General features: G+C 34.9%; 1 protein-coding gene across 13 annotated transcripts in view; it reads left to right on the forward strand.

Annotated features, from left to right (window-relative positions):
• Nucleotides 1-1,407: 1,407 nt before the first annotated feature.
• sytl2a (synaptotagmin-like 2a) overlaps nt 1,408-13,618 on the forward strand; it is a 30,587-nt gene continuing 18,376 nt past the window's right edge. For 4 of the 13 annotated variants that reach the window (XM_049468825.1, XM_049468829.1, XM_049468826.1 and 1 more), the window contains exons 1-5: nt 1,409-1,682; nt 1,773-1,851; nt 6,882-7,231; nt 10,299-10,450; nt 12,268-12,385. In XM_049468825.1, coding sequence (XP_049324782.1) covers nt 7,131-7,231; nt 10,299-10,450; nt 12,268-12,385 — 371 coding nt within the window. In that variant the 5' untranslated portion in view covers nt 1,409-1,682; nt 1,773-1,851; nt 6,882-7,130. Of the gene's footprint in view, nt 1,683-1,772; nt 1,852-6,881; nt 7,232-10,298; nt 10,451-12,267; nt 12,386-13,618 lie in introns of all 13 variants that reach the window. The other 9 variants (XM_049468830.1, XM_049468831.1, XM_007236217.4 and 6 more) reach the window with 6 other exon arrangements.

Raw genomic sequence — 13,618 nt, forward strand, 5'->3', positions numbered from 1 at the left:
GCGCTGCTGTACACAACACCCTCCATAATACAACTCACACTCACACATTTAAACTACTGGATTTTAAATATATATAAATTTCCATTAGATTCACATATCTATATCTACATCAACAAATACGATAAAATCAAATAAATAAAAAAATAAATACATTCGTAAATGTAAAAAACAGCAATAATTACAAAATAAGCAACAACCTTTGTAACTTTACTATATAGCAATACAGCTCTGGGAAAAATAAAGAGACCACTTCATTTTCTGAATCAGTTTATCTGCTTTTGCTATTTATAGGTATATGTTTGAGTAAAATGAACACTGTTGTTTAATTCTATAAACTACAGACAACATTTCTCCCAAATTCCAAATAAAAACACTGCAATTTAGAGCCTTAATTTGCAAAAAAAAAGAAAAAGAAATTGTTAAAATAAAAAAATAGATGCAGAGCTTTCAGATCTCAAATAATGCAAAAAAAAAACAAGTTTATATTCATTTTTCAGAGTTCAGAAATCAACATTTGGTGGAATAAAGTTTTCATGCATCATGGCATGTTCTCCACCACCAGCCTTACACACTGCTTTTGGATAACTTTATGCCACTCCTGGTACAAAAATTCAAGCAGTTCATTTTAATTTGATAGTTTGTGATCATTCATCTTCCTCTTAATTATACTCCAGAGGTTTTCAATTTGGTAGAATCAAAGAAACTCATCGTTTTTAAGTGGCCTCTTATTTTTTTTCCAGAGATTTTAAACAGCACTACAACATGACCGACACATTATTCAGTGCACTATTTCTGTAATAAGGTGCAGTTTTAAATGCAGCTTTGGTCTTGCTTTTTAGGGGATGGTCCTAAAATCTAAAATATGTTATATGTTTGTTTAACATTTTTCGTTTATTAAATAATTCCATATGCTTTTTTTTATAGTTTGGATACATTTAAAATCTACCCTGCAGAATTGAAAGTGTGTCCAAAGAATAAACATTTCCAAAATCCAATAAAATGTGCAAGCAGGAAAGCATTATAATACCACACCGTGAAGATGCTGCTGGCTTTAGTCAAGCATGTATCTGTATCGCTTTCTATTGTCAATACCATACTGTGGCCAAGTGCCAGTACTGGCATCAATGCCAATATTGTATTAGTATTGGTTCAACACTATTAATTACCTTATTGAATTATGGTACAGTATAACTTCAATAACTACTCTGGTGTCTTTTTGTGTTTCAGTCTCTTTGTCTATGTACGTGGAATCAAAGTCATTATTTGTCTGCTTTTTATGTCAGGGCTTTATTTTGAAATGTCGCACGGTAGAGGCACACTGATCTTAGATCAGCGCTAAAAAGCAGAGCCAATCAGCGCTGAGGGGCGGATCTGAGAGAAGGCACGGCCAGGCTGCGCTTTAACGCTGATCTGAGATCAGTTCGCCCTGAAGTGTCTGATCTGGAGTCTGGAGTCTCAGCTCCAAGTTTCTCATAAGAAAAGAGATGTTTTTGATGCTCAGAGGAATACCGTACCGCTGCTCGGTCTGAAGCTGCAGGGGAATACAGGGGGCGATCAGAGATACATTAAATCTCAGCTCAATCCCACTCTTTTTTTTTCTTTTATAACCTTTATTCTTTTATTACTATTATTTTCTATTTTTCATTGTCCGTCACTTTTACTGAGCCAAGGGAGATCCCAAGGTAACCCTTTCTCTCTAATTCTGTTTACGACTATAATCTACTGGGTTGTACAAGATTAAGGAGATTAGAGTTTACTTATTCTTTTCTCAGGCTGCTCCAAGATTCTGGTGCCTTTCACTCTCAAATATGCAGCATGCCTTAACAAGACCAGGGAGTCATGTTTCAACAGGTAGGTGATTTCCAGTTACAACAAACCATTTCACTTTTATTAAAAAAAAAAAAAAAACTTGTGTCTCAGCATTGCTTAAAGAAAAGTTTATTTAAATACATTTTATGTAAGATATAAACTATAAACCTATACCTTCTATAACACTATAGCTATATCACTCTATAATCCGTTTTACATGGATTTTTAATATTCTGTCTGCACTAATGTTTTAAGGAAACAAATTGGGCAACATAATTATGTAAAGAAAGAATTTGTTGAAAGTTAAAATCCTACAAAACTTTGGAAATACAAAAAGTGCAGGAATTTACACTACATACATCTTAAGCAGTTGTGTAAGGTATTCTGAATTATCTGTAGAAAAAGTGAACACTGACATAGATTATGTTAATTATGTTAATAAAAACCCCATATGACATAATGTAAAAAAAACAACAGAAAAGTCTTTTAAAGGTGCTTTGTTTAAAAAAATGAAGAAAAAAGTAATTATTCAAAAAAAGTGGTAATTTCCAGCACTCTTTATTCCAGAAAGTCACTGTTTGTTCTTTTACAGACATTTTCTGTAACCATTATATTTGTTTATTTTAAAGTATTTTGAGAAATATATTACTTTTAGTAGTGTTTTTGTCATTTGTTTCATTTTGTGTTCTTTAATGTTCTAGAAAAAACAATTTAGTGTGGTTTTCTGGATCTTTTTGGGTAGTTTTAAGTATTAAGGAATGGATGTCATAATGGAAACTAAGCTGAGATATAGGCATTTGGGGGCGTGGCAGAATGATTTTTTTGTGTGTGTAAATACTGCAAAAGTATGTATCCAAATTTGAGATGATACTGTAGTTTTAAATTGAATGTCAGGTCTATCTATGGTAATTGTACAATTAATGTATTTAGAGAAAGATAATTATTTTATTTTGACATGTAACTTGTGTATTTAAAACACGTTTGATCAGTTATTTAAACTTTTTAAGGCTTTTTAACTTAAGAATACTTTTCTGCTTTTTTTCTGCAGTATACAAATAATGAGTAGACAACGATTAGGTTTTCTACTCTAAAAACGTATAGATTTAGGGCATTTAAGGGTTCACCTTTGTTGTTGTATCTCAAAGGAAGGCTGGACTATTTTGCAGTAGCTGCCTCAGGATGATTAAACATGTGCAAACTTGACAAGCCTGATGATGATGATGAGTATGATGATATGACTGATGAAGCTGTGCTTTACTCAGGCGAACCAGATGGTGAGAATGAAAAAGAGAGCAAGGCATAGCGTTGACTAAGAGGACCTACTCCTTTCTTAAACAGATAGAGCTCAAGTTAAAACTACAGCGGCTATTAAACCTCTTGGTCATAAACCTCTGCCAGGGCATGTAGATCATTCTCAGTGTGCTTATCTTAGTACTAATAAAAACAGTTAAAAATGCATGTAAAGGTTGTAATTTATATATAGAGGGGTTGCTACTGTAGGGTTGCTTTGTTTCCAACAAGCCTCTGCTGTTTTCAGTGTTTTTGCACATATGCAGAAGTGCAGAAATATGCAGCACTGTGTAAAAGCCTTTGGCAGTAATATAAGGGCTGCATGATATATTGTCTCAGCATCATCCTAGCAATGTTCATATGCACAATCTTCACATCGCAGAACAGGTAATTTCACACACATGGTCAAATTAAATAAAAGCGTGATGCTACAACTTGTTTCTGCTAGATTCAAAAGAAATACAAAGGAGTTCTAATATAATCTGATGAAAATTCCTTTATTTTTAATATTGCACTATATGTATAAGAAAAAAACTATATTACAATGTAATTATCCCCAATATTGTCCAGCCTTAATACAAAATATTTAAATATTAGGGAAACATCCATAGCTGTGGCCCAAGAGCGCATAAAATAGCCTCAGTGATAGTGAGGTGTTATCTTGTGAGTGAGGTTCTGAAGTTGTGTGGGCATTTATAATTCCTCAATCCAAACTGTTACATATTAGTAATTAGGGCTGGGAGATTAATCAAGTTCATTTGATGACTGGTTTAAAAAAATGTATATATGGTATATGTATTGAGATCGTACATCTATACAAATAAAACATTCCACAGAGCATCTCAGCAGATTTTATGTAGGAATGACTAATATGTTTTGTCCTCTTCCTTAACTTAAATATATGGAGGTTATTTCTGCACTTTCTTCAATAAAAAAAATTATTTGTATGATTAAAAAGAGCAGTTTGATATTTTTCAAAAATAGCTAAATAGCAGATCATTTGTTTTTATATTGGTTTCATACATGTTTGAGTGTGATTGCATGTTTTTTTTCACTCATTTGGATTAAAAAAATGTAAAAGGAAATTTAATTTGCATAGTTCATCGCTTTAGATTGTGCTGTTTGTTACTACTATGGCACATCTACATACAAAAAGAGATTTTTTAGCTATTGTAGAGAATAAGAATTAAAAATATGGAAATCACAATTGACTATTGCACATATATTATTTTTTATTCACCCAGCTCTACATTGCATATTCAACACCTGTCTGTTTTGCAATTAAATACACAGCATTCTGTTTTTTCACTTATCCATTATGCCTTCTTATCATGTAAAACATATATGTTTATTTTTTAGTAATGATCACAAGCTTATCTAAACCCAAAACTTATTTTTAAAATAGACTAATCCAATTTTGTTATATAGGGCTGTCTAACCAGCACAGCTTTGTGTAATATGGGGTTAGAAGGGGAATAACTGAAGTGCTTGTGTTACATTACAGCTGTTGCCAAGCCCAGCATGTTGAGGTTACGGAAGTGAGTCAATCAGGGAATGATCACAGGAAAAACGTGATTAGCAACGGGACAGTGATTATATATACACTTCCTTCAGAGCAGGAATGCAGCCTTGTTCCATAAAAAAACACATAACTGCTGTAAATTTGTTTGTTTTTGGTGTGCGGTACAGGCAGTTTTGCTAAGTGTCATTAAAACAAGCAAATGAATGTTTTTGTGATTGGCTCTGCTCACCCTATAACCTGATTTATCTTTCAAATTGGCCTCAGAGGATCAGGCACCAAGCTGTGAGTGAGTATCTCAACAGACCTTGTTTTGGTTTTAAATGGAGAAAATAAGAAAATTATCAGCTTATTATTTTACTTTAGTAAGATTTTATTTGGGATGCACTGAATATACAGCAGGTAAAAATATACGTCTGAAATGGCAAAAAAGCACATTCGATGTTCTGACTTTAGGTAAAAATAATCTTTTTTTTAAATATATATTTATTGAGATTTTACAAAAAAAATGCAAAACATGCAATGCATCTACATAATATTCTATTAGGATGAAAGTAAAAAAACAAACAAACAAAAAAGAATCAGTTGTTACTTTGAAATATATATGTATTTTATATATATATATAATATATGTATTTTACATGTATTTGCAATGGAATCGCAATAAAAAGGCTCTTTACTCCGGTAAATGCAGCAAACCATGGGCTATGTAGAAGCATGTGCCAGAAAATCACTAAAAAAAATCACTCAAATTTTTTTTTGATTTTTAAGAAGTTAATGAAAACCTGCGGCATTCAGTATTTGGTATTTGGTCAAGTGTTAAATTTTTTAAACATTTTGTCTCATCACATCCCTAGATTTTATGCATGATCATTATCTGTTAGACAATGTCCAGCTTTTTTTCCCAGTAGAATGAAACAAGTGGTTGCCTTTGAGACTGATATACAGTAACAGTCAAACACCAGAACTCTTTTATTTTATTTTATTTTTTTCGTTTTTATTTGTATTATTTTATATATTGTAGATTCATGTTAAAGATTTCAGTATTTGTAACAAGTTTCATAGTCACCTGGAGTGTTTTTTCTTCAACCATTAGCCTAAATTACCATGGTCTTAAAGGAGTTCCCAGAGGTGCTGAACACGTGTTGGCTGCTTTTTGTTCACTCTGTGCTCCAATTTATCCCAAACCATCCTGTCAGGTTTAGATTGGGTGAATGTGTGGGCTAAAAAACTTAGTTCCTTTCTATATAATTCCATATTCTTTCATAGTTTAAATAGTCTTTAATATTAATCTACAGAGTAGAACGAGCATTGAATGAGAAGACGTGTCCAAGCTGGGTTGGTTGATTGTTACTGAATGGAAATGAACTTCAAATAGCAGTTTAGATGTAACAGTTTTTATAACATTGGTGAAGGTAAAATGCTAAATCAGTGGATACATATATATGCATATATTGGTAAGTGTTGGTCTTAGGGCATTTTCACACTAGCATTTTTCCCGAATTTGGGACTGCTTGCTCCCTGTGATTAGTTTTGCGAATCTGCACACAGAAAAGTGCTGCATTGAATTGCCCAATCAATACACAGTTCCGATTCGGTTCTTGTGTGTGAAAACAAACCAGAAATAACGAGCCCCTTGCCCAATAGGTCCTGGGTGTGGACTTATTTATTCAGGACAAACATAAAGAAAAAAAACGCAAAATTAAAAACATTAAAAACAGCTTGATTTATAGTTTTTCTTTTCAGTCATATATGTTTGGACGTTCTTCTTTGGTGTGTCTTTTTAACAATGAGTGGCTTACTTATACTCGCTGTTCACTTCTGACACACATATAAACAGTCTGTTAAAATGGGAACCAGTTGTTTGCTGGCACCTAATTTAAATTAGGCTTAATTTAATTTTCGAATAAAAGGTCTCTTTCACAGTGGTCTGGCTCTGGTGCTTCGGAGGCGGCCAAGGCCGTATCCTCTGATAGTCAGCTGACAATAGCCCATCACATGCTCCGTTTGGTCTGACATGAGAGCGTTCTGACAAGTGCCCGTTGTATGGCTGATATGAAGGAAAATGGCATGTTATTGCAAATCGGCATCACATTATCGCTGCTGATTGATGCTGGCTCTTTCAAAAGGCCATTGCTTTTAATTTCATTCATGTGATAGTCGGAAAAGCTGAAATAGTTTATAGTCAGTACAGTGGAACCAGTATGCCATGTTTGCCAGGCTGCTTGTAATATTAGCCTTTGCTGTGTGTGTTGTTTTGTAGCTGGTGGACGTCCCTCTTGATTTTCCACATCATCCAGACACACATGTGCAGCGCAAAAGGACTCGGCGCCAGCCCCCAGGGTGCTCCTCAGCCTAAGTGATGCTGTTGCATCTGATGCTGATCTAATCACCATCACCTTCTGGAGACTGGTCCCAGAGCAGTGGGCGAACAGCATTAACCTGCATGCAGAACCAGAGCCACCGACTGGCCATCTGATCTGAATCCTGGGCCTAAAACTCAACCAGCATCATGATTGACCTGAGCTACCTGACAGAGGAGGAGCAGGAGATGATCAGGACGGTGCTGAAACGAGATAACGAGCTGAAAAAAAAAGAGGAGCAGCGAATCAAGTAAGAGAGATACTTAGAGATAAGTTTTCAATACATTTTTATACACTTTTATTTCAATTTATAAATTTATAAGGACATATTCTGATTTCTTTCCATTTATATTTATAAGTGGAAGAGGGTATAGATTGTTATTCTTTATATTGTGAAAAATATAGTTGTCTTTTTACATATTTTTATGTAAATTTATTTCATTACCTAATTTAGCAATTGTTCAGTTATTTAATTACATATTATTAGTAAAGCTATATTACACCTGTTAAAGCAGTGAATTGTAGTTAATTGTGGCCACCCTTAAAGTAATTAATTTGATAAAAAAAAATTATGTGTAAACTTTCAGGAATTATAGCGTTCAGTTATTATTTTGGAAACGATTAATCCTGAAATTTTACACATTATTCGTTGGCTACATATGTTATTTGTTTCCAGAAGTAATTCTACTAATGTGATGTAAACGTGGTGTAATGATGATTAATTGCAATTAATTGTAATTGTCATATGCCTTTTTCTAGGTGTCTGGCAGTGTAATGCATTTAAAGATTATTGTGTTTACCAAAGTTTGGCTTAGAAATAACTGCACTCAAATGTTTGTGCGTGTGTGTGCGTTTCCCTAATTTAAATTAGGAACTTCCTTGTTTTTCTATTTTACCTGCATGGTTGGTGTTGTTTACCTCTGAAGCATGAAGTCAGTTCAGCTCTTTCCAGTTTAGCTGTGGATTGTGGATTTCTGGACTGAGTGTTTGTGGATTTAGGAGTGTAAAGTCGAGTAGAGTCTTGTTTTCTAAAACAGTCTCTCTGTTTCTCATTCCCTCACACTGTTAAATTTTCTTAAACGTTCTCATGTTCAAGTTGTGTCTTGGGTAATTGTTCTGCACTGCAAAGAATGTACGGAATTTCTCTGTGCAGATGTCACTGTAAAATCGCCTTATTAAGTTAGAGGTTAATCTCCGGGAATCAGATACTTAACAACTGCATTTTCTTCATTCATCCATGTGGGAAGCAAAATGAGTGAGAAAGTGAGTCAATGAGCGGACTGGATGCAGTTATTACATATAGAATAATATGTGCTTTTTGTTATTGGCCCTTTAAAACCAATATATATATGTATATGTTAATGATCTAACTTGATGCCTTTTATTTTGCCTTATTGGAAAAGCAGACTAACCAATGTACGTGATATCACAGAAACAATGCGCTCAAATAGACTCTGAATTCCAAGGCAGACTCCAATTTGAATTCCAGCTCAATTTCTGTCCAACTCAGATTTCCAAATAAGGAGTCTGCCTCAGGCTTCCACCTTAGGATTCTGCCTCGGGATCTGACATGGAATTCCCAATCTGAGTCTGCCCTGGACCCTGATAATTCTATAACACTATAATTCTGACCTGAAGCCTGACTTGGAATTTCAGCTCTGAGTCTGCCTCTGAACTGGAGTCCGACCTGAAAATCCAACTATTACTCAGAGTTCTGCCTTGGGAGAACACTCTGAATTTCCACTCTGCGTCAACCTCAGAAATCTGACCTGGAATCGTGGCCTTGGAGCCCATTTCAGAATTCCAACCTGGAGTTGACCTGAAATTCCAACTTTGAGACCACCTCAGAAATCTGACCCGTACTCTGATTTAGAATTCCGACTTGGAGCCCACCTCAAAATTCCGACCTGGGTTCAACTTTGAATTCCAACTTTGAGACCACCTCAGAAATCTAACCTGGAGTCTGATTTGGAATTTCAACTTGGAGCATATCTCGGACTTCCGACCTGGAGTCCAACTTAGAATTCCAACTTTGAGACCACCTCAGAAATCTGACCCATAGTCTAATTTAGAAATCCGACTTGGAGCCCACCAAAAAATTCCGACCTGGAGTCCAACTTTGAATTCCACCTTTGAGACCACCTCAGAAATCTAACCTGGAGTCTGACTCTGAATTACAGCTTGGAGCTCATCTCAGAATTTCAACCTGTAGTCTGACTTGAATTTCCAACTTCGAGACCACCTCAAAAATCTAATCCCAGTAGTCTGATTTGGAACTCCAACTTGGAGCCCATCTCAGAATTCAGACCTGGAGTCCAACTTGGAAGTCCAACTTTCAAGATCACCTTAGAAATCTAACTCGGAGTCTGACTTGGAATTCCAATTTGTAACCCATCTCACAATTCTGACCTAGAATCCACCTCAAAACTTTGACTGAGACTTTGAGTCAAAATTTTAACTCACAGTCTAACTTAGAGGCCCAACTCAGACACCGCCTTGAATTTCCACCTTGGAGTTTGAGGGAGAATTCCATCTGTCTTTGAAAACTGTACCATATTCAGTGTTCTCTATATAGGATAATCCAGAACACTAGAGAGCACTAGTATAGGAAACAGAATTTGACAAGTTAGTGATGATTTCAGACATAACATGTGTGTGAACTAATTGCAGTGCAACAAGATGTGATTATGTCACATAAACAATCTGAAAATTATCCAATTCCTTAAAAAAGCTGCATGTGAATCTTGAAACCGAACAAAATAATGGCTTATAGATGGCTTATAGATATTCCATATTCGAACACAAGGGTCCTGAAGATCTACCACCATGTAGATTTCAGATACAACACACCTAAGTCTAGAATGTTCAACATGTCTCTTAAAGCCTTAATAACCTGGATCAGATATGTGAGATTAAGGGGGGATGTAAACTCACCAAGGTGGTAGATCTAGAGGGCCAGAAATAAGTAATCCTGTCCAAATATTTTACATTATTTGTATTAGTGCACTATATATGTTTATGTTTAGTAAATTTAGGCCAATTAGGTCAATTTAAATTGGAACAATATGTTGATTTAGATGCTTTTAAAACAAACACTCATTTGCATGTTGTTGTGAATCTAATGGGTTTCTTCCTCAGCCAACACAGGGGTGCGGGTTAAAATGCCTACAAATAGCAGAGCAGGGCTAGAAAAGGCTGTGTAATTTGATCTGTACGTTGCTTCACTATGACAATGGCTTTCTTTACACCAAACACCAAAACTGTGATAAAGACTCCGCAAATCAGTTGAAACATGTTTTTTATGTCCCTAAACACAGGAAGCTGCAGAAAACGGAGGGAGACAAGCGCAAGCTGAAGTATCTGACTGGAGAGTGGTTTTACGAGACCAAGTCCAACCGGCACAGAGACAGGATCCACGGCTCCGACATCATTAGAGCCTCAATGAGACACAGCCAACCTGTGACCATACGTGAGTGTGCCAGCTGACTGGACTCACACGTTAGATAACCCGGCCAATTCTCTTATTACTGACAGTTCATTAGCGCTGGGAAACTGGCCATTGTACGGTCACATGCTGCCTCCTTTACTTCCATCCTTACTTGAATGCACTCTCAAATATTTTTACCAGTACATTCATGTAGTTTCAGTTAAGATCAATTGCTAAATAAGTAAATAGGTAATGCATAGCCAATATTGAAGTTAGATGAATTACTTTAATGTAATGTATGTCATATTATTTGACTTAATATTTTTTAAAAAGTTAATATTTACAAAACATTCTCCATGTCCTGTGGAAAAAAAAAAAAAAAAAAAAAAAAAAAATATATATATATATATATATATATATATATATATATATATATATATATATATATATATACATATATAAATATATATATATATGTGTATTATAATGTTAATTACAAAAATGATTTCCAATAGTAGCAACTAACGAGGAGCATACCTCGTAAGTCTCAGAATTTCAACAAACTCTCAACCATAGCCCTATCCAGAAAGGGTTCGTTTCTCAGGGGGACATCTTTGAAAAATATTTCACACTTTTATTCATTGATAAAACTCTTGCATCTGGACTGCAATTGAAAAAACAGGAGGACCAGTAAGGTTTTTTTTGCTTTCTTGGTCACATGACATCTTATTCAGTAGCTCCTCCATTTCCACTCGCTATTGTGTTAACGTGGATCTCCAAGGCACATGCGTGCCCAAAGTGTAATTAAATTAAATTACAAAACACCCCCTATAAAAGAGAAAATTACCCAGGACCCCTGAGAAACTAATCCCATCCAGATAGGGCTTATGTCTGAATTTTGAGGGGGACTCCATGTCGAAATTCCAAAGCAGAATCTGAAACAGAATTCCAAGACAGAAGTGGGATCCAGCAAAAGTAAACATCTGGAAATTAGCTAATTAATGAATATTTAGAGCTTCTAGTTATCTCTGTGTTTTATTATGTACTTACAAAATCAATGAAAGTGTTCAGTTTTCACTAGCTAGCTATATTTTGTCAATAACTTACACGATTGGTAGTATGAATGTAACTAAAACCACAGAGAAGTTTATAAGGAAGATATTGGTAGGTATACCCCTTCATAATGTTGCATATGCCAGGTTGCATTGTCTTCCAAGAGCATGCACGACATTTATTGTGCCTGATTAGACTTTTGCTTATTTAAGGGGTTGATTCATGGTCATGTTTCATTTACATTAGCAGTAGTATGTTTACTTACATGGAAAGGCAAAGTTTATGGCTGCCATTCTACTGAAACAAAGCTGTTGATCTTTGGCCTACAACAACATATGTAACAATCTGAATACCCTAGGTTTATCGTTCAGTAAATCAGTAACTACAGGAAATACAAAATTAATTATTTGGTTATTTATTTGGTTAGTATTTTGTGAAGTCCCTCAGGGTTCAACTGTTGGACCTATGGAGCTATGACTGCAATAAAACTATGAAAGTGAAAAATGTAGGCTTACATACAGGGCTTATAGGGTTAATTAATCTTATTTTGCGTTTGTTTAACAAGACAAAATCTCAACTTTGTTTCTTTCTGGAGAGAGTAGAGTGTATTCTGCTGGTTGGATACCACTGAGTGTGTTTTAATTTCGTGGCTCTGCTGAAATGTTTATGTGAAGACTTGCACTTCATTGGTTTCTTGATGTGGCGTTTGTTTGGATGGTTGGTTTAGCTTGTGTGCTTCGGTATGTGAGTGTGTGCATACTTTATATCTCTCTGACTCTTTGTGAATGTGTGGGTGTGTGTTACAGTGGAGCTTTCTGAAATCTGTCCAGAGAAGCCTAGCTTTTTAAACAGCAAGAGCAAGGATGTCTTTATCCCACCAGAACTCTGTGGAATTTTAGAAGACTTCCCATCATGTGATAAAAGGTAAAACATATATATTAACACACTAATTAACAGAAAAACATGTATACTTTTGTAATTAAAGTTTTTTTTATTACACACTTTCATCATACATTATACAATAAATTGTGACATAAGGCAAATCATCAGGTACAGTGAAAAAAAAATCATATGTATACAGCTCTGGAAAAAAAAAATTAAGAGACCACTTCAGTTTCTGAATCAGTTTCTCTGATTTGGCTATTTATAGGTTTATGTTTGAGTAAAATGAACATTGTTGTTTTATTCTATAAACTACGGACAACATTTCTCCCAAATGCCAAATAAAAATATTTAGAGCTTTTATTTGCAGAAAATGAGAAGTGGCTGAAATAACAAAAATAGATGCAGAGCTTTCAGACCTCAAATAATACAAAGAAAACAAGTTCATATTCATAAAGTTTTAAGAGATTAGAAATTTTATTTGGTGTAATCACAGTTTTCATGCATCTTGACATGTTCTCCTCCACCAGCCCTGCACACTACTTTTGGATAACCTTATGCCTCAGATTCAAGCAGTTCAGTTTGGTTTGATGGCTTGTGATCATCCATTTTCCTCTTAATTATATTCCAGAGGTTTTCAGTTTGGTAAAATCAAAGAAACTCATCATTTTTAAGTGGTCCCTTATTTTGTTCCAGAGCTGTATATACATGTTAAAAATCAAAGGCAGATACATATGTGTCTGTATATCCATGTAGTCAAGTGTGACAGGAAATAAGAAATAATACGAGAACAGACTGGGAAGAAATAAGGGCGTTGTCAGCTTGTGTTACACTTGCTATTTTAATTCTCAGTCAAAGTTTTGCCAGGTCTTATTTCTTGTTGTGCCTTGTCCAGACATTCCAGCTAACATACTTTCACAAGCAGCGGTTTCTGTCATTAAATTCATCCATTCTTTTTACACTGGTTACTAAAGCTGTAATCAAAATTTTAAATTAAATGTTGTTTATTTGTTTTACCAAATCTCTGTTGTGTAGTAAACATAACAGTGGCGAAACCTGGTAAGTTTTTTTATTTCTGGTTGACCAGCTCTTTTAACACCTCTTCCAAAACGACTGCAACAAATTTGTGCCCCTCAGCAGTCATTGTTTATGAGACATATTTACATAGTCAGCAGGGTGTCTAATACTATCTATACATTATTTTAAATTGGGAAAGTTTACCAAGTTTACCTTTGACCAGATATCACTTAAAAATTCTACACCCCAAAACACTTT

The sequence above is a fragment of the Astyanax mexicanus genome, chromosome 20 (assembly GCF_023375975.1).
Source record: "Astyanax mexicanus isolate ESR-SI-001 chromosome 20, AstMex3_surface, whole genome shotgun sequence".
Taxonomy (NCBI): domain Eukaryota; kingdom Metazoa; phylum Chordata; class Actinopteri; order Characiformes; family Acestrorhamphidae; genus Astyanax; species Astyanax mexicanus.